Raw genomic sequence first — 18960 nt, 5'->3', positions numbered from 1 at the left:
ATTTAAAGTGAAGTGAAGTGAATTATATTTATATAGCGCCTTTTCTCTAGTGACTCAAAGCGCTTTACATAGTGAAACCCAATATCTAAGTTACATTCAAACCAGTGTGGGTGGCACTGGGAGCAGGTGGGTAAAGTGTCTTGCCCAAGGACACAACGGCAGTGACCAGGATGGCGGATGCGGGAATCGAACCTGCAACCCTCAAGTTGCTGGCACGGCCGCTCTACCAACCGAGCTAAACCGCCCCAAGTGACGTAATTAGAGCCTTGAATAGGTCAATAAGTCATAATGACATTGATTTTGATTTATTATTTTTTAAAGAAACAGCCTGCATGGCAGCTTTGTGTTATTTGAGTAAACATTGCAACATTTTCTTGTTACATTTCACCCGTTTGCTCCTTTATATCACTTTTTACGTTTTAACATTTTTTCGATTGTATTTTTAAAATGCGCCGTGGGGCCGTTAAAAAATTACCTGCGGGCCGCAAATGGCCCCCGGGCCGCACTTTGGACACCTCTGATAAAGGGATACACCCCTACCAGGAGGATCGTCATACGCGTTCGAGTGACCGCCGATGATGATGATTATGGATACGCCAAGAGTCGAAGTCACACTGATTTGCAGGTGTGTAATTTTTTGTGAGTTCAGGCATGGTGTTAGTTTTGTTCTTTGAACGAGGTGACGTTCATGCAAGCTTAATTTTGTGCGCCGGTAAAAAAAACCCATATAACTTTGTCTTGAATTGCCGCAGGGCATATAGTATGCGCCTGCCTTGAATTACTGCCAGATCAGACTTGCTTCGCAAAATAATTAGCGCATGCTTAGTATTATCGCCTGGTCAAACTCGTGACGTCACGAGTGACACTTCCACTGTCGTCATTTTCAAAATGGAAGAAGCTGATTTCAATACCGGTAATTTAAAATCGCATAAAGGGAAGAAGATTAAGAGCTATTCAGTAGGATTTAAGGTCCGAGCTTACATCACACTCAATGTTTTACTGCAAGCCCTTGGTAAGTGCCGGAGTGAGAAGAGGTTTTAAAATAATTAGTGCATGCTTACTTTTACCGCATGCCTTTGGTAAGCGCAGGAGTGAGAAGAGGTTTTAAATCAATTAGCGCCCCGGCGGCAATTCAAGGAAATACGATATAACTATATATATATATATATATATATATATATACATACATATATATATACATATACATATATACATACATCTATACATATATATATACATATACATACATATATATATATATATATATATATATATATATATATATATATATATATATATATATATATATATATATATACATATACATATATATATATATATATATATATATATATACATATACATATATATATATATATATATATATATATATATAATATTACATTATTTGATTATTTTGTAGTGTGAAAAGGCTTCACGGTGGGAGAGGGGTTAGTGCGTCTGCCTCACAATACGAAGGTTCTGCAGTCCTGGGTTCAATCCCAGGCTCGGGATCTTTCTGTGTGGAGTTTGCATGTTCTCCCCGTGAATGCGTGGGTTCCCTCCGAGTACTCCGGCTTCCTCCCACTTCCAAAGACATGCACCTGGGGATAGGTTGATTGAAAACACTAAATTGGCCCTAGTATGTGAATGTGAGTGTGAATGTAGCCCGTCTATCTGTGTTGGCCCTGCGATGAGGTGGCGACTTGTCCAGGGTGTACCCGGCCTTCCGCCAGATTGTAGCTGAGATAGGCGCCAGCACCCCAAAAGGGAATAAGTGGTAGAAAATGGATGGATGGATGTTAACTTTGTCTTGAATTTAAAAAAAAACACAACTAAACATTTTATTTTTCACTAAAGAAGGTTGCGGTGAATTTACATCTGGAACTGGTGGGGTTCAGTACCTCCAACTAGGTTAAGAACCACTGTGTTAATAACATTCTAGGAACATTAAAGTGGTTGTTGTTGTCATATCGGCCCTATTTCCAAGGCGGACTAGTATCTGTCAATAACAAGCGCTTCCGTGCAGTGATGCTGCCTCAACAATAACCCCTCATTTGCAGAATTTAACTCGTAATTAGGCGTGCATCTCGTAGTTATGCGGGTTGGACAACATCTCCACATTTAGTTTCCAGTGAAGTTCGCCCTCTGTTTGCGTGGCCGACGATGCTAATGGAGAGATTGGAAGGCTACATGTTCACTGCTCTGTGCAGCTGCAACTTCCTGGTCTCCTGCCTGCTCTTCTCCACAATCACCCGGGAGCAGAGAGAGCCGTACATGGACGAGCTGTTCCATGTGCCCCAAGCTCAAAAGTACTGCCATGGGAGATTCAACGAGGTAAACAAACAAAAAAAGTGCCAATTTACTGCGAACAAGCGGATTAGCGATGGCAGCTAATCCGTGAAACGCGTCTTTGTATGTTGTTTGCTTAGATTGTATTTCGTTACAATTGCAATATAACTGCAACACCCATGTTTTTTTTAAATCAATCAATCATCCAGCCATCCATTTCCCTGCCGCTTATTCCCTTCGGGATCGCGGGGGGCGTCTCGGATACAATCGGGCGGAAGGCGGTGTACATCCTGGACAAGTCGCCACCTCATCACAGGGCCAACACACATAAACAACATTCACACTCACATTTACACACCAGGGCCAGTTTAGTGTTGCCAATCAACCTATCCCCAGGTGCATGTCTTTGGAAGTGGGAGGAAGCCAAAGTACCCGGAGGGAACCCACGCAGTCACTGGGAGGACACGCAAAATCCACACAAAAAGATCCCGAGCCCGGGATTGAACCCTGACTACTCAGGACCGATCGTATTGTGAGGCAGACGCACTAACCCCTCTTCCACCGTGAAGCCTATATCGTATAAAGCAGTGGTTGTCAACCTTTTTTTAGTGATGTACCCCCTGTGAACATTTTTTTAGTTCAAGTACCCCCTAATCAGAGCAAAGCATTTTTGGTTGAAAAAAAAAGATAAAGAAATAAAATACAGTGTGAAGTGAATTATATTTATATAGCACTTTTCTCAAGTGACTCAAAGCGCTTTACATAGTGACACCCAATATCTAAGTTACATTTAAACCAGTGTGGGTGGCACTGGGAGCAGGTGTGTAAAGTGTCTTGCCCAAGGACACAGCAGCAGTAACTAAGATGGCACAAGCGGGAATCGAACCTGCAACCCTCAAGTTGCTGGCACGGCCACTCTACCAACCGAGCTACAGCACTATTTCATCAGTTTCTGGTTGATTAAATTGTAAAACAGTACAAAATATTGCTCATTTGTAGTGGTCTTTCTTGAACTATTTGGAAAAGAAGATATAAAAATAACTAAAAGCCTGTTGAAAAATAAACAAGTGATTCAATTGTAAATAAAGATTTCTACACATAGAAGCAATCATCAACTTAAAGTGCCCTGTTTGGGGATTGTAATAGAGATCCATCTGGATTCATCAACTTAATTCTAAACATTTCTTCACAAAAAAAGAAATATTTAACATCAATATTTATGGAACATGTCCACAAAAAATCTAGCTGTCAACACTGAATATTACATTGTTGCATTTCTTTTCACAGTTTATAAAGTTACATTCATATTTTGTTGAAGTATTCTTCAAAAAATATATTTATAAAGGATTTTTGAATTGTTGCTATTTTTAGAATATTTTAAAAAATCTTACGTACCCCTTGGCATAACTTCACGTACCCCCAGGGGTACGCGTACCCCATTTGAGAACCACTGGTATATATTATATAAGCATGGTCAGGGACAGGAGCGGACCCAACAAAGCAACCAAGAGAGCTGACTCCACTCTCGGCCACCCACTAACTCAGCCATTGTCGAGTCCGCATGGATGAGCGAGGATACGTCTAAGGCAGACCTGGGCAAATTAAGGCCCGGGGGCCACATGTGGCCCGTTGAGCTTTTTCAATCTGGGCCGCCTGACATGCCTAAATCATTTTTTTAGATATTTAAGATGGAAAGTGTAGCTGCCACTATGATGTGCAGTGATGTTTTCTAATGACCGTAAGTCTTCAACTATACAAAGTATTTCAATGCTTGGAAACTTCGCTTATGGATGATATACTAGTTGCTATGGTAATCTAATTAGTTGCTATGGTCATCTAATTCAACCAATCAATCAATCAATGTTTATTTATATAGCCCTAAATCACAATTGTCTCAAAGGGTCGCACAAACCACAACAAAATTCTCGGTAGAGCCCACATAAGGGCAAGGAAAAACTCACCCCAATGAGACGTCGGTGACAGTTACAAGGATGACTATGAGAAACCTTGGAGAGGACCGCATATGTGGGCAACCCCACATATGCGGTCCCCCCCTCCCCCCCCCTCTAGGGGACCGAAAGCAATGGATGAAAACAGCTGTAGAAGAGGACGCAAAATATAATACTAGCAGCTCACCTTCTTATTCCTTTGTTTTTGAGCGCCAGGTCCTCTCTTCTTTCTCCATTTTTGCACAGGTCATGACTCAGTCTTTCGCGCCTCTTGGTTGCTCCTGATTTTCAAGACCGCATTTCGTTCCCTTGAGAGTTTTGAATTTTTTACTGTGCAATCTACTAATAAAAGTTTCAAACTTTTATTGATAAATTGCACAGTAGAATAAATATTCCGTACAAGTGACCACTAAATGGTAACACCCGAAAACGTTTTTCAACTTGTTTAAGTCAGGGTCCACGTTAATCATCCTTCCATCCATCTTCTTCCGCTTATCCGAAGTCGGGTCGCGGGGGCAGCAGCCTAAGCAGGGAAGCCCAGACTTCCCTCTCCCCAACCACTTCATCTAGCTCTTCCCGGGGGATCCCGAGGCGTTCCCAGGGCATCCGGGAGACATAGTCTTCCCAAAGTGTCCTGCGTCTTCCCCGTGGCCTCCTACCAGTTGGAAGTGCCCTAAACACCTCCCTAGGGAGGGGTCCGGGTGGCATCCTGACCAGATGCCCGAACCACCTCATCTGGCTCCTCTCGATGTGAAGGAGCAGCGGCTTTACTTTGAGTTCCTCCCGGGTGACAGAGCTTCTCACCCTATCTCTAAGGGAGAGCCCCGCCACACGGCGGAGGAAACTCATTTCGGCCGCTTGTACCCGTGATCTTATCCTTTCGGTCTTGACCCAAAGCTCATGACCATAGGTGAGGATGGGAACGTAGATCGACCGATAAATAGAGAGCTTTGCCTTCCGGCTCAGCTCCTTCTTCACCACAACGGATCGGTACAACGTCCGCATAACTGAAGACGCCGCACCTATCCGCCTGTCGGTCTCACGATCCACTCTTCCCTCACTCGTGAACAAAACTCCTAGGTACTTGAACTCCTCCACTTGGGACAGGGCACTCCACCCTTTTCCAGGAGAGAACCATGGACTCGGAATTAGAGGTGCTGATTCTCATTCCGGTCGCTTCACACTCGACTGCGAATCGATCCAGCGAGAGCTGGAGATCACGGCCAGATGAAGCCATCAGGACCACATCATCTGCAAAAAGCAGAGACCTAATCCCACGGCCACCAAACTGGAACCCCTCAACGCCTTGACTGCGCCTAGAAATTCTGTCCATAAAAGTTATGAACAGAATCGGTGACAAAGGACAGCCTTGGCGGAGTCCAACCCTCACTGGAAACGTGTCCAACTTACTGCCGGCAATGCGGACCAAGCTCTGACACTGATCGTACATGGAGCGGACCGCCACAATAAGACAGTCCGATACCCCTGGGTTTCCCACACATTCATTTATTTGTCGCGGCCTGCCACGAAAGAATTACAGCCGCCACAAATAAATAAAACATTTGGGCTTTTGACTCGCTCGACCGCTCATAAAAGCAATGGGACTCTGTCTGTGAATGGAGCTTGTAGTTACATATTATATAAATATGTAAATATTATATAAGTATGTACGTTAAGTGTTGTAATTATATACCAACTCCGCGTTCTTCTTGGTCATCGCCGCTGCCACCCATCCCCTGAGCCCACCCCCCGTCCCCCGCCCGACCACACCACCACAAATAGATGCCTGACCTGTGGGAAACACTGTACCTGAGCACTCCCCACAGGACTTCCCGAGGGACACGGCCGAATGCCTTCTCCAAGTCCACAAAGCACATGTAGACTGGTTGGGCAAACTCCCATGCACCCTCAAAAACCCTGTTGAGAGTATAAAGCTGGTCCACAGTTCCACGACCAGGACGAAAACCACACTGTTCCTCCTGAATCCGAGGTTCGACTATCCGACGTAGCCTCCTCTCCAGTACACCTGAATAAACCTTACCGGGGAGGGTGATCCCACGATAGTTGGAACACACCCTCCGGTCCCCCTCCTTAAAGAGAGGGACCACCAGCCCGGTCTGCCAATCCAGAGGTACCGCCCCCGATTACCACGCGATGCTGCGGAGTCTTGTCAACCAAGACAGCCCCACAGCATCCAGAGCCTTAAGGAACTCCGGGCGGTTCTCATCCACCCTTGGGGCCTTGCCACCAAGGAGCTTTTTGACTACCTCGGCAACCTCAGCCCCAGAAATAGGAGAGCCCACCACCACGTTAGTCAATTCATGGTAATACGCTAATATCAACAATGTCGATACCTGGGTTGTATTGGATCTTCTTTTTTTTTTGCCAATATTTGTGTTTTTTGGAGAGGCAATACTAGTTTTTGGTTGTATTCAGTTATTTTGCACTATCCATTGGGGATGTGAATGTTTGGGCACCGAACGATTCGACTCTTGTGGGTTCGATTCCGAATTGATTCCTGATTTAAACCGATTCTCGCAATGTGTCATTTGATATAATGATCATAATGACACTTTTTCAAAACAGGTTACAGGCTAGAAAAGCTCCTTCTGGTTGCACGAAGATGACCTAAAACACATTTTTTTAAATATATATTTATAAAAATAGCTAAAATATGGATACATTTTTTCCTTATTGATTTTTTTTTTGTAAATCATGACTTAAATTTAGAATTAGAATGAATAAGAATCCCGATGAAGATGGTCATTTGCTTTTTTGTGCACCTCTTAACCATGAACTGATTAACGTGGACCCCGACTTAAACAAGTTGAAAAACTTATTTGGGTGTTACCATTTAGTGCAGGGGTGTCAAACTCAAATACAGAGTGGGACGAAATTTTAAACTGAACAAAGCCGCGGGCCAAGGTTGAACAAATGAACCTTTTAATAGGGACCCAAACAAGTTTTGCGTTGAATATTGAACAAGCAAGACTTATATAACTTTATAGCGACATGCAAAATCGAGTTTCAAATAATAATAATAATAATAATAATAAAAAAATATCAATGGCATATCAAATAAAATTTAAATAAAAATTGAGTGCCTTTTTTTCTATTTGCAGCCTTCTGAGGTAAATATCAAAATGAACTTTTTCCTCAGGCTAATAATACATTTGAAAATAAAATAACAATAATGAATAAATCAAACATTTAAACCTTGAAGTAGCAAGAGAAAATGCATGAATAAAACGTTAATTATTGGTCAGTTTGCTGGAAGTTTCCTGGAAGAGTTAGTGCTGCAATGGGCTCTGGGTATTTCTTCTGTTGTGTTACGTGCGGATGTTCACCCGAAATGTGTTTGTCATTCTTGTTTGGTGTGGGTTCACAGTGTGGCACATATTTGTAACAGTGCCAAAGTTGTTTATACGGCCACCCTCAGTGTGACCTGTATGGCTGTTGACCAAGTATGCCTTGCATTCACTTGTGTGTGTGTGTGTGTGTGTGTGTGTGTGTGTGTGTGTGTGTGTGTGTGTGTGTGTGTGTGTGTGTGTGTGTGTAAAAGCCACACATATTATGTGACACACTGTTAGTATGGAGGAAAAGCGGACTTGACGACAGGTTGTAGAGAACGCTAAAGGCAGTGCCTTAAATGCACGCCCCCAATATAGTTGTCCAGGTGGAAATCGGTAGAAATTCGGGAGAATGGTTGCCCCGGGAGATTTTCGGGAGGGGCACTGAACTTCGGAAGTCTACCGGAAAAATTAGGAGGGTTGGCAAGTATGAGTATTAGCGGTGTTACAGCGGTACCGACGCTGTATGGGCCAAAGTTTGACACCCATGATTTAGTGGTCAATTGTACTAAATATGTACCGTACTGTGCAATCTACTAATAAAAGTTTCAATCAATCAATCAACCCTACCATCCAAATGACTGTGCTCAAACAATTGCATGTAATAAATCAAAAGGGACAAGCGGTCGAAAATGGACGGATGGAAATCAAATAGGAGGGGGGGAAATTGTTTTATCCTGATTATAATTATGATAAACACATTTAGGGCCGATACCAGTATTTTATGTATCGCCCACATGTACGACCCATTGGGTTCTTGGAGGTAACAATTTGAATCAGAATCGATTCTCGATTCAGAATCAATACTGTCATAACGCTGAGTGCCAGTTCTATGATTAAGTACAATCCGCCATAAAATAGCTGCAATAATGTTTTGTATTAATGATCTATACAGCAAATATTGGCATTGACATCAACAATATGATTTGCCTGCTTGGAAAAGACAAAAAAAATAATGATAATAATAATTGATTCGGGATCTTTACAAATAAGAATTGCGATTTGTTCGAATATCAATGTTTTTTTGACACCCCTGATGTCCTACCCTCCCTAAAGTGTCATGGAACTAATAACAATGGTGATGATCTACTCGTGTTTTTTTTATTGAGATGTGGGTTTTCTTCCACAGTGGGACCCGATGATCACCACCCTGCCAGGACTCTACCTGGTCTCCGTGGGCATCATCAAGCCCTTGGTGCGTCTCGCCAACCTGCCGGCTGACGTGTTGTGTTCCACCGCCATGCTGCGCTTCATCAACCTCCTCTTCAACGGCGGCATCCTCTACCTGCTCTACCGCCTGGTCTGCAGGCTGCACCCCAAGGACAAGGCGAGCGCTCACACTTTAGTATTTTTGTTCACTTTTTACATGTAATTGTACTGTTTTGGGTCTCACATTACGGTAAAAGCGACACTGGCGGTACAAAGGCTTCTCCATCGCACTTAAAAATAAAACAACAGCAGAGCGCTCATGTTGTATAGAGGATCTTTTTTTTCCCTGTTTTTTTTGCAGAAGGTCTTTAAAAACATCAGAGTTCTCTTATGTAGAAAATCTTTGACAGTTTTTTTCAGTAAGTCTTTAAAAAAAATCAGCATGATCATGTTGTATAGAGGATCTTTGGCTGTCTTTTTGGGAGGGGTTAGGGAGGAGGGTGTTACGGTTGGTTGACAAGCCTTTTTGTCAGTAGGTTCTTAACAACAACAGAGCAATCCTGTTATATAGAGGATCTTTGACAGTTTTTTTCCTTTTTTTGCTGAAGGTCCTTAAAAGCAGCAGAGTTCTCTTGTTATGTCAAGGATATTTTACTTTTTTTTTGCAATAGACAGTCAAGCGTTTTTGCTGGAGGTCCTTAAAAACAACGGAATGCTCCTGACATATAAAGGATCTTTGATGGGTGTTTTTCTTTTTTTTTTAAATAGAGAGGTTTTTGCAGTAGGTCCTTAAAAAGAGGGCAGCTCTCCTGTCATATCGAGGATCTTTGACAAACCTTGTTTTTTTTTCCCAGTCGATCCTAGCGCATGGATGATTTTTGACTGTATTTTGCAGAAGGTTTCAGAAAAAAAAGAGCGATCCTGTTGCATAGAGGATCTCCCGATTAGTGTTTTTGCATGAAGTTCTTAAAAACAATAGAGTACTCCTGCTGTATAGAGGATCTTTGACGAGGAGTTTTGCAGGAGGTATTTAAAAACAACAAAACTCTCCTGTTGTATGGGAGATCTTTGACTGTTTTTTTCCGAGTTTTTTTTTGCTGAAAGTTCTTAAAAACAGCGGAGTTCTCTTATTATGTCGAGGATATTTTACTTTTTTTTGCAATAGACAGACAAGCGTTTTTGCTGAAGGTCCTTAAAAACAGCAGAGTTCTCTTGTTATGTAGAGGATATTTTAATTTTTTTTGGAATAGTCAGACAAGCGTTTTTGCTGGAGCTCCTTAAAAACAACGGAATGCTCCTGACATATAAAGGATCTTTGATGGGTGTTTTTCTTTTTTTTTTAAATAGAGAGGTTTTTGCAGTAGGTCCTTAAAAAGAGGGCAGCTCTCCTGTCATATCGAGGATCTTTGACAAACCTTGTTTTTTTTTCCCAGTCGATCCTAGCGCATGGATGATTTTTGACTGTATTTTGCAGAAGGTTTCAGAAAAAAAAGAGCGATCCTGTTGCATAGAGGATCTCCCGATTAGTGTTTTTGCATGAAGTTCTTAAAAACAATAGAGTACTCCTGCTGTATAGAGGATCTTTGACGAGGAGTTTTGCAGGAGGTATTTAAAAACAACAAAACTCTCCTGTTGTATGGGAGATCTTTGACTGTTTTTTTCCGAGTTTTTTTTTGCTGAAAGTTCTTAAAAACAGCGGAGTTCTCTTATTATGTCGAGGATATTTTACTTTTTTTTGCAATAGACAGACAAGCGTTTTTGCTGAAGGTCCTTAAAAACAGCAGAGTTCTCTTGTTATGTAGAGGATATTTTAATTTTTTTTGGAATAGTCAGACAAGCGTTTTTGCTGGAGCTCCTTAAAAACAACGGAATGCTCCTGACATATAAAGGATCTTTGATGGGTGTTTTTCTTTTTTTTTTTAAATAGAGGGGTTTTTGCAGTAGGTCCCTAAAAAGAGGGCAGCTCTCCTGTCATATAGAGGATCTTTGACAAACTTTGTTTTTTTTCTCCAGTCGATCCTGGCGCATGGATGATTTTTGACTGTATTTTGCAGAAGGTTTCAGAAAAAAAAGAGCGATCCTGTTGCATAGAGGATCTCCCGATTAGTGTTTTTGCATGAAGTTCTTAAAAACAATAGAGTACTCCTGCTGTATAGAGGATCTTTGACGAGGAGTTTTGCAGGAGGTATTTAAAAACAACAAAACTCTCCTGTTGTATGGGAGATCTTTGACTGTTTTTTTCCGAGGTTTTTTTTGCTGAAAGTTCTTAAAAACAGCGGAGTTCTCTTATTATGTCGAGGATATTTTACTTTTTTTTGCAATAGACAGACAAGCGTTTTTGCTGAAGGTCCTTAAAACAGCAGAGTTCTCTTGTTATGTAGAGGATATTTTAATTTTTTTTGGAATAGTCAGACAAGCGTTTTTGCTGGAGCTCCTTAAAAACAACGGAATGCTCCTGACATATAAAGGATCTTTGATGGGTGTTTTTCTTTTTTTTTTTAAATAGAGGGGTTTTTGCAGTAGGTCCCTAAAAAGAGGGCAGCTCTCCTGTCATATAGAGGATCTTTGACAAACTTTGTTTTTTTTCTCCAGTCGATCCTGGCGCATGGATGATTTTTGACTGTATTTTGCAGAAGGTTTCAGAAAAAAAAGAGCGATCCTGTTGCATAGAGGATCTCCGACTAGTGTTTTTGCATGAAGTTCTTAAAAACAATAGAGTACTCCTGCTGTATAGAGGATCTTTGACGAGGAGTTTTGCAGGAGGTCTTTAAAAACAACAAAGCTCTCCTGTTGTATGGAAGATCTTTGACTGTTTTTTTCCTAGTTTTTTTTTGCTGAAGGTTCTTAAAAACAGCAAAGTTCTCTTGTTATGTCGAGGATATTTTACTTTTTTTTGCAATAGACAGACAAGCGTTTTTGCTGAAGGTCCTTAAAAACAGCAGAGTTCTCTTGTTATGTAGAGGATATTTTAATTTTTTTTGCAATAGTCAAACAAGCGTTTTTGCAGGAGGTCCTTAAAAACAACGGAATGCTCCTGACATATAAAGGATCTTTGATGGGTGTTTTTCTTTTTTTTTTTTAATAGAGAGGTTTTTGCAGTAGGTCCCTAAAAAGAGGGCAGCTCTCCTGTCATATAGAGGATCTTTGACGAACCTTGTTTTTTTTTCCCAGTCGATCTTGGCGCATAGAGGATTTTTGACTGTATTTTGCAGAAGGTTTAAAATAAATAGATAAATAAATAAAAGAGTGATCCTGTTGCATAGAGGATCCCCGACTAGTGTTTTTGCATGAAGTTCTTAAAAACAATAGAGTACTCCTGCCGTATAGAGGATCTTTGACGAGGAGTTTTCCCGGAGGTCTTTAAAAACAACAAAGCTCTCCTGTTGTATGGGAGATTTTTGACTGTTTTTTTCAGAGTTTTTTTTTTGCTGAAGGTTCTTAAAAACAGCAGAGTTCTCTTATTATGTCGAGGATATTTTACTTTTTTTTTGCAATAGACAGACAAGCGTTTTTGCTGAAGGTCCTTAAAAACAGCAGAGTTCTCTTGTTATGTAGAGGATATTTTAATTTTTTTTGCAATAGTCAGACAAGCGTTTTTGCGGGAGGTCCTTAAAAACAACGGAATGCTCCTGACATATAAAGGATCTTTGATGGGTGTTTTTCTTTTTTTTAAATAGAGAGACGAGGGTTTTTGCAGTAGGTCCTTAAAAAGAGGGCAGCGCTCCTGTCATATAGAGGATCTTTGACAAGCTTTGTTTTTTCCCCCAGTCGATCCTAGCGCATAGAGGATTTTTCACTGTATTTTGCAGGAGGTTTCAAAAAAAAAAAAGAGCGATCTTGTTGCATAGAGGATCTCCGACTAGTGTTTTTGCATGAAGTTCTTAAAAACAATAGAGTACGTCTGCTGTATAGAGGATCTTTGACGAGGAGTTTTGCAGGAGGTCTTTAAAAACAACAAAGCTCTCCTGTTGTATGGAAGATCTTTAACTTTTTTTCCTAGTTTTTTTTTGCTGAAGGTTCTTAAAAACAGCAAAGTTCTCTTGTTATGTCGAGGATATTTTACTTTTTTTTGCAATAGACAGACAAGCGTTTTTGCGGGAGGTCCTTAAAACGGAATGCTCCTGACATATAAAGGATCTTTGATGGGTGTTTTTCTTTTTTTTTTAAATAGAGAGACAAAGGTTTTTGCAGTAGGTCCTTAAAAAGAGGGCAGCGCTCCTGTCATATAGAGGATCTTTGACACACTGTTTTTTTCCCCAGTCGATCCTGGCGCATAGAGGATTTTTCACTGTATTTTGCAGGAGGTTTCAGAAAAAAAAGAGCGATCCTGTTGCATAGAGGATCTCCGACTAGTGTTTTTGCATGAAGTTCTTAAAAACAATAGAGTACTCTTGCTGTGTAGAGGATCTTTGACGAGGAGTTTTGCAGGAGGTCTTTAAAAACAACAAAGCTCTCCTGTTGTATGGAAGATCTTTGACTGTTTTTGCGGGAAGTTCCTAAAAACAAACGTAGCCCTCCTGTCATATAAAAGATCTTTGAATAGAAACGAGCACTCCTGAGTATCCCGAGGATCGCTCATTTTTATGAACCTCCTGCAAAAAAATTGTCAAAGATCTTCTATATTAAACAGGAGCATTCTGTTGTTTTTAAGGACCTCCTGCAAATATGCGCTTCAAAGATCCTCTATATGGTAGTAGCACTGTGTTGTTTTTAAGAACCTTCTGCAAAAAATAAGATTCTTTATAGATCAGGAGCGCTCAGTTGGTGTTTAAAATCTCCTGCAAAAAATAGTCAAAGATCCTCTAAACAACAGGAGAACTTTGTTGTTTTTATGGACCTTCTGCACAAATTCTTGTCAAAGATCCTCAGTCTATACAATAGGAGTATTATGTTGTTTTTAGGAACCTCCCGCAAAAAAAATATTAATGATCTTCTACACGACAGGAGTGGTCTTTGTTTTTAGGAATGTCTCACCCCCCAAAAAACTATCACAGATCCTGTATACAACAGGAGCGCTCTTTCGATTTTTAAAACTTCCTGCTAAAAACAATCAGAGATCCTCTGAACAACAGGAGAGCGTTGTTGTTGTTGTTAAGGACCTCCTTAAAAAAATACGGCCAAGGTCTTCTATACAACAGAGAGCTCCTGTCGAATAGAGGATCTTTGAATATTAATTTTGCAGGAGGTCTCTAAAAACAGCAGAGAGCTCTTGTCGAATAGAGGATCTTTGAATTGTAGTTTTGCAGGAGGTCCCTAAAAACAACAGAGAGCTCCTGTCGAATGGAGGATCTTTGAATAGTAATTTTGCAGGAGGTCTCTAAAAACAACAGAGGTCCTGTCGAATAGAGGATCTTTGAATTGTAGTTTTGCAGGAAGTCCCTAAAAACAACAGAGAGCTCCTGTCAAATAGAAGATCTTTGAATTGTAGTTTTGCAGGAAGTCCTTAAAAACAACAGAGAACGCCTGTTGAATAGAGGATCTTTGAATTGTAGTTTTGCAGGAAGTCCCTAAAAACAACAGAAAGCTCCTGTTGAATAGAGGATCTTTGAATAGTAATTTTGCAGGAGGTCCTTAAAACAACAGAGAGCTCCTGTCGAATAGAGGATCTTTGAATAGTAATTGTGCAGGAGGTCCCTGAAAACAACAAAGAGCTCCTGTCGAATGGAGGATCTTTGAATTGTAGTTTTGCAGGAAGTCCCTAAAAACAAAAGAGAGCTCCTGTCGAATAGAGAATCTTTGAATAGTAATTTTGCAGGAGGTCCCTAAAAACAACAGAGAGCTCCTGTCAAATAGAGGATCTTTGAATTGTAGTTTTGCAAGAAGTCCCTAAAAACAACAGAGAGCTCCTGTCGAATAGAGGATCTATGAATAGTAATTTTGCAGGAGGTCCATAAAAACAACAGAGAGCTCCAGTCGAATAGAGGATCTATGAATAGTAATTTTGCTGGAGGTCCGTAAAAACAACAGAGAGCTCCTGTCAAATAGAGGATCTTTGAATTGTAGTTTTGCAGGAAGTCCCTAAAAACAACAGAGAGCTCCTGTCAAATAGAAGATCTTTGAATTGTAGTTTTGCAGGAAGTCCTTAAAAACAACAGAGAACGCCTGTTGAATAGAGGATCTTTGAATTGTAGTTTTGCAGTAGGTCCTTAAAACAACAGAGAGCTCCTGTCGAATGGAGGATCTTTCAATAGTAATTTTGCAGGAGGTCCCTAAAAACAACAGAGAGCTCTTGTCAAATAGAGGATCTTTGAATTGTAGTTTTGCAAAAAGTCCCTAAAAACAACAGAGAGCTCCTGTCAAACAGAGGATCTTTGAATTTTAGTTTTGCCGAAAGTCCCTATAAACAACAGAGAGCTCATGTCGAATAGAGAATCTTTGAATTTTAGTTTTGCAGGAAGTCCCTAAAAACAACAGAGCTCCTGTCGAATAGAGGATCTTTGAATAGTGATTTTGCAGGAGGTCCCTAAAAACAACAGAGAGCTCCTGTCAAATAGAGGATCTTTGAATTGTAGTTTTGCAAGAAGTCCCTAAAAACAACAGAGCGCTCCTGTCGAATAGAGGATCTATGAATAGTAATTTTGCAGGAGGTCCGTAAAAACAACAGAGAGCTCCTGTCGAATAGAGGATCTATGAATAGTAATTTTGCAGGAGGTCCGTAAAAACAACAGAGAGCTCCTGTCGAATAGAGGATCTATGAATAGTAATTTTGCAGGAGGTCCGTAAAAACAACAGAGAGCTCCTGTCAAATAGAGGATCTTTGAATTGTAGTTTTGGAAGAAGTCCCTAAAAACAACAGAGAGCTCCTGTCAAACAGAGGATCTTTGAATTTGAATTTTGCCGAAAGTCCCTATAAACAACAGAGAGCTCCTGTCGAATAGAGAATCTTTGAATTGTAGTTTTGCAGGAAGTCCCTAAAAACAACAGAGAGCTCCTGTCGAATAGAGGATCTTTGAATAGTGATTTTGCAGGAGGTCCATAAAAACAACAGAGAGCTCCTGTCGAATAGAGGATCTATGAATAGTAATTTTGCAGGAGGTCCGTAAAAACAACAGAGAGCTCCTGTCGAATAGAGGATCTATGAATAGTAATTTTGCCGAAAGTCCCTATAAACAACAGAGAGCTCCTGTCAAATAGAGAATCTTTGAATTGTAGTTTTGCAGGAAGTCCCTAAAAACAACAGAGAGCTCCTGTCCAATAGAGGATCTTTGAATAGTGATTTTGCAGGAGGTCCATAAAAACAGGAGAGAGCTCTTGTCGAATAGAAGATCTTTGAATTGTAGTTTTGCAGGAAGTCCCTAAAAACAACAGAGAGCTCCTGTCAAATAGAGGATCTTTGAAATGTAGTTTTGCAGGAGGTCCCTAAAAACAACAGAGAGCTCCTGTCGAATAAAAAATATTTGAATAGTAATTTTGCAGGAGGTCCCTAAAAAGTCTCTTGTGGTATTGAGGATCTTTGACGTTTTGCTTCTTCTCTTGCAGACGCGGCCGGCCGCTCGCCGCATCCTCTCGGCGTTGTCGCTCTCCACCTTCCCCGTGCTCTACTTCTTCAACTTCCTGTACTACACGGACGCCGGCTCCACGTTCTTCGTGCTCTTCGCCTACCTCATGACTCTGCACGGCTGCCACAAAGCGTCGGCGCTCCTGGGCGTCGGCGCCATCTTTTTCCGCCAGACCAACATCGTGTGGGTGGCGTTCTGCGCCGGCACCCTGGTGGCGCCCCTGATGGACGAGGCGTGGCGGGCGGCGCACGCCAAGAAGACAGACGACAGGTCCTCGCAGGTGCCGTTGTCTCTCAGCGGCGCCAAGCGAGTCCTGCTTTTCACGGCGGACTTCCTGTCCTCGGGCGGTCACGTGAAGGCGGTGCTGTGCGTGGCGTGGCCGTACGCGCTGGTCGCCGTGGCGTTCCTGGTCTTCATGTGGCTGAACGACGGCGTGGTGGTGGGCGACCGCGCGAGCCACCAAGCTTGCCTCAACGTCCCTCAGCTCTTCTACTTCCTTTCTTTCTCGCTCTTCTTCTCCTCGCCCGTCTCGCTGTGTTACGAGCGAACGCTTCGCTTCCTGCAGACGCTGAAAAGGCGGCCGCTCCTCTTCCTCGCCATCGCCGTCGCGTCCTCCCTGCTGGTGTGGAAGTTGACGGCGGTGCACCGCTACCTCCTGGCAGACAACCGCCACTTCACCTTCTACGTGTGGCGACGCCTCTTCCAGAAGCACGAGCTGGCGCGCTTCCTTTTCGTGCCCGCCTACGTCTTCGCCGGCTGGAACTTCCTGGATTCGCTCAAGTCGCGCTCGCTGTTTTGGACCTCGGCGTTCCTGGCGTGCGTGGTGGCCGCCACCGTGCCGCAGAAGCTCCTGGAGTTCCGCTACTTCATCGTGCCGTACCTGATGTACCGTCTGCACATGCCCATGCCCTCGCTGCCCCGGCTGGCGCTGGAGTTCCTGCTCTACTCGGCCGTCAACGCCGCCGCCGTTTACATCTTCGTCGCCAAGACCTTCCGCTGGCCGGACAGCGGCGCCACCCAGAGGTTCATGTGGTGATCGCAGCAGGAAGATTTTGTACGCGGGATGGGACCTTGTTTTCGTTTGTGGTATCAGGACCACCAAATGTGAAGCAGTTTTTTTTGTTTTTACAAAGTGTTATTTTTTTGAAAAAGACCTATTTTTTCCCCTGACTGAAAATGTGTTGGCTGGACTTCACTTTTTATTCCAAATCCTTTTTCTTTCCCGTTAAATCGTCAATGTTCCTTTTTTAGTTTGTTTCCTTGTCGTGAATATGCTGATTATGGATCTCCTATCAATAAAGCAATAGAATACATAAAATAGCTTTTTAAGCTTGTTTATTAACACACTTTCCGAGATACACTATTTTGTTTGTTATATATTTCTTTCATACAACTGAAATACACTAAAATTATACATTTTAATGGTACATATACATTTAGACACATTATTGCATGGGAAGTCAATTCCAAACAGTTTTTATTATTTACAGTATAAAAATATGTATGTTCTTATTTTGATGAAATATAGCAATAAACTGACCTTTTTTAATCTTAATTATAAACAAGGATTCAATTAAATTTTGAATAACACATTTAAATATATATTTTGGATCCATAATTCGTCATTTATATAATAATACGGATACCACTCTATTATTTATATCTATTTTTATTTTTAATTGTAATTTTAATTAATCAAGATTACAAAATATTTTTAATTATTTGTCACAATAATTATGAAAATATTGTCATTACTATAACTTTGATATCAGAATCGTATATTTAAATATTAATATTAAACATTTATATTATCTATATATACTTGTATTAAAAATAAAACACATTTTAACTGTATTGAGTAATAACTATTAAAGAAATAATTGCAATTTTAGAACTAACTTGTATCTACCGATTTCAAATGTATGAAATGGTAAATTGTAATTATGATTATAATAAAAGTGTGAATATTGTTTTATTTGTATAATTCATTTGAACTATAGTAAAATGGCACATTTTAATGTTATTAAATAATATAGAACATACACTTCGACACATCATTGCAAGTCAATTCCAAATATTTGGTATTATTTACAGCATAAATTCATGCAGTTTTTTATTTTAATGAAATATAGCAATAAAAAGACAACTATGATTATCTTATTTATAAACAAGGACTTAATTCAAAATTTATTTTGAATAACACATTGAAATATATGTTTTTAAATCTGTTATTTATTGTTTATATCATATTACAAATACCACTCTAGTATTGTATTTTTTCATTTGAATTGTAATTTTAGTTAACCATGTTTAAAATAATTATATTTGTAATTACAACTATGAAAATATTGTCATTATGATAACTGTATTTATTTAATATCAATATCAGATTTTATCACTATTATAAATGTTTTTTAATTGTATTTAATAGTACATATGAAATAAATTATTTCACTTTTAGAAGAAATTTGTATCTACCGATTTTAAATGTATGAAATGGTACTTTGGAATTATGAGTATAACGAAATATTCACAAGTGTGAATATATTGTCATATTATGTTTTTGTAATACATTTGAACTATAATAAAGTGGCACATTTTAACATTATTAAATTATATAGAACATACATTTAGACACATCATTGAAAGCCAAATCCAAATATTTGATTAGTATTTTCTTATGTTAATGAAATAAAGCCATAACCAGAGATGTGTTTTATC

General features: G+C 40.4%; 1 protein-coding gene across 1 annotated transcript; it reads left to right on the top strand.

Annotated features, from left to right (window-relative positions):
- Positions 1–1971: 1971 nt before the first annotated feature.
- On the top strand, positions 1972–17557 carry alg10 (ALG10 alpha-1,2-mannosyltransferase). Its single transcript, XM_061914454.1, has 3 exons — positions 1972–2337; positions 8721–8918; positions 16220–17557. The coding sequence occupies exons 1-3, from the start codon at positions 2167–2169 to the stop codon at positions 17273–17275; spliced, it is 1425 nt and encodes a 474-aa protein (XP_061770438.1). The 5' UTR covers positions 1972–2166; the 3' UTR covers positions 17276–17557.
- The last annotated feature ends 1403 nt before the right edge of the window (positions 17558–18960 follow it).

The sequence above is a fragment of the Nerophis ophidion genome, linkage group LG10 (assembly GCF_033978795.1).
Source record: "Nerophis ophidion isolate RoL-2023_Sa linkage group LG10, RoL_Noph_v1.0, whole genome shotgun sequence".
In the NCBI taxonomy this organism is placed as follows: Eukaryota; Metazoa; Chordata; class Actinopteri; order Syngnathiformes; family Syngnathidae; genus Nerophis; species Nerophis ophidion.
The sequence above is the reverse complement of the archived record's forward strand: the minus strand, read 5'-3'. Positions and strand labels throughout refer to the sequence as shown.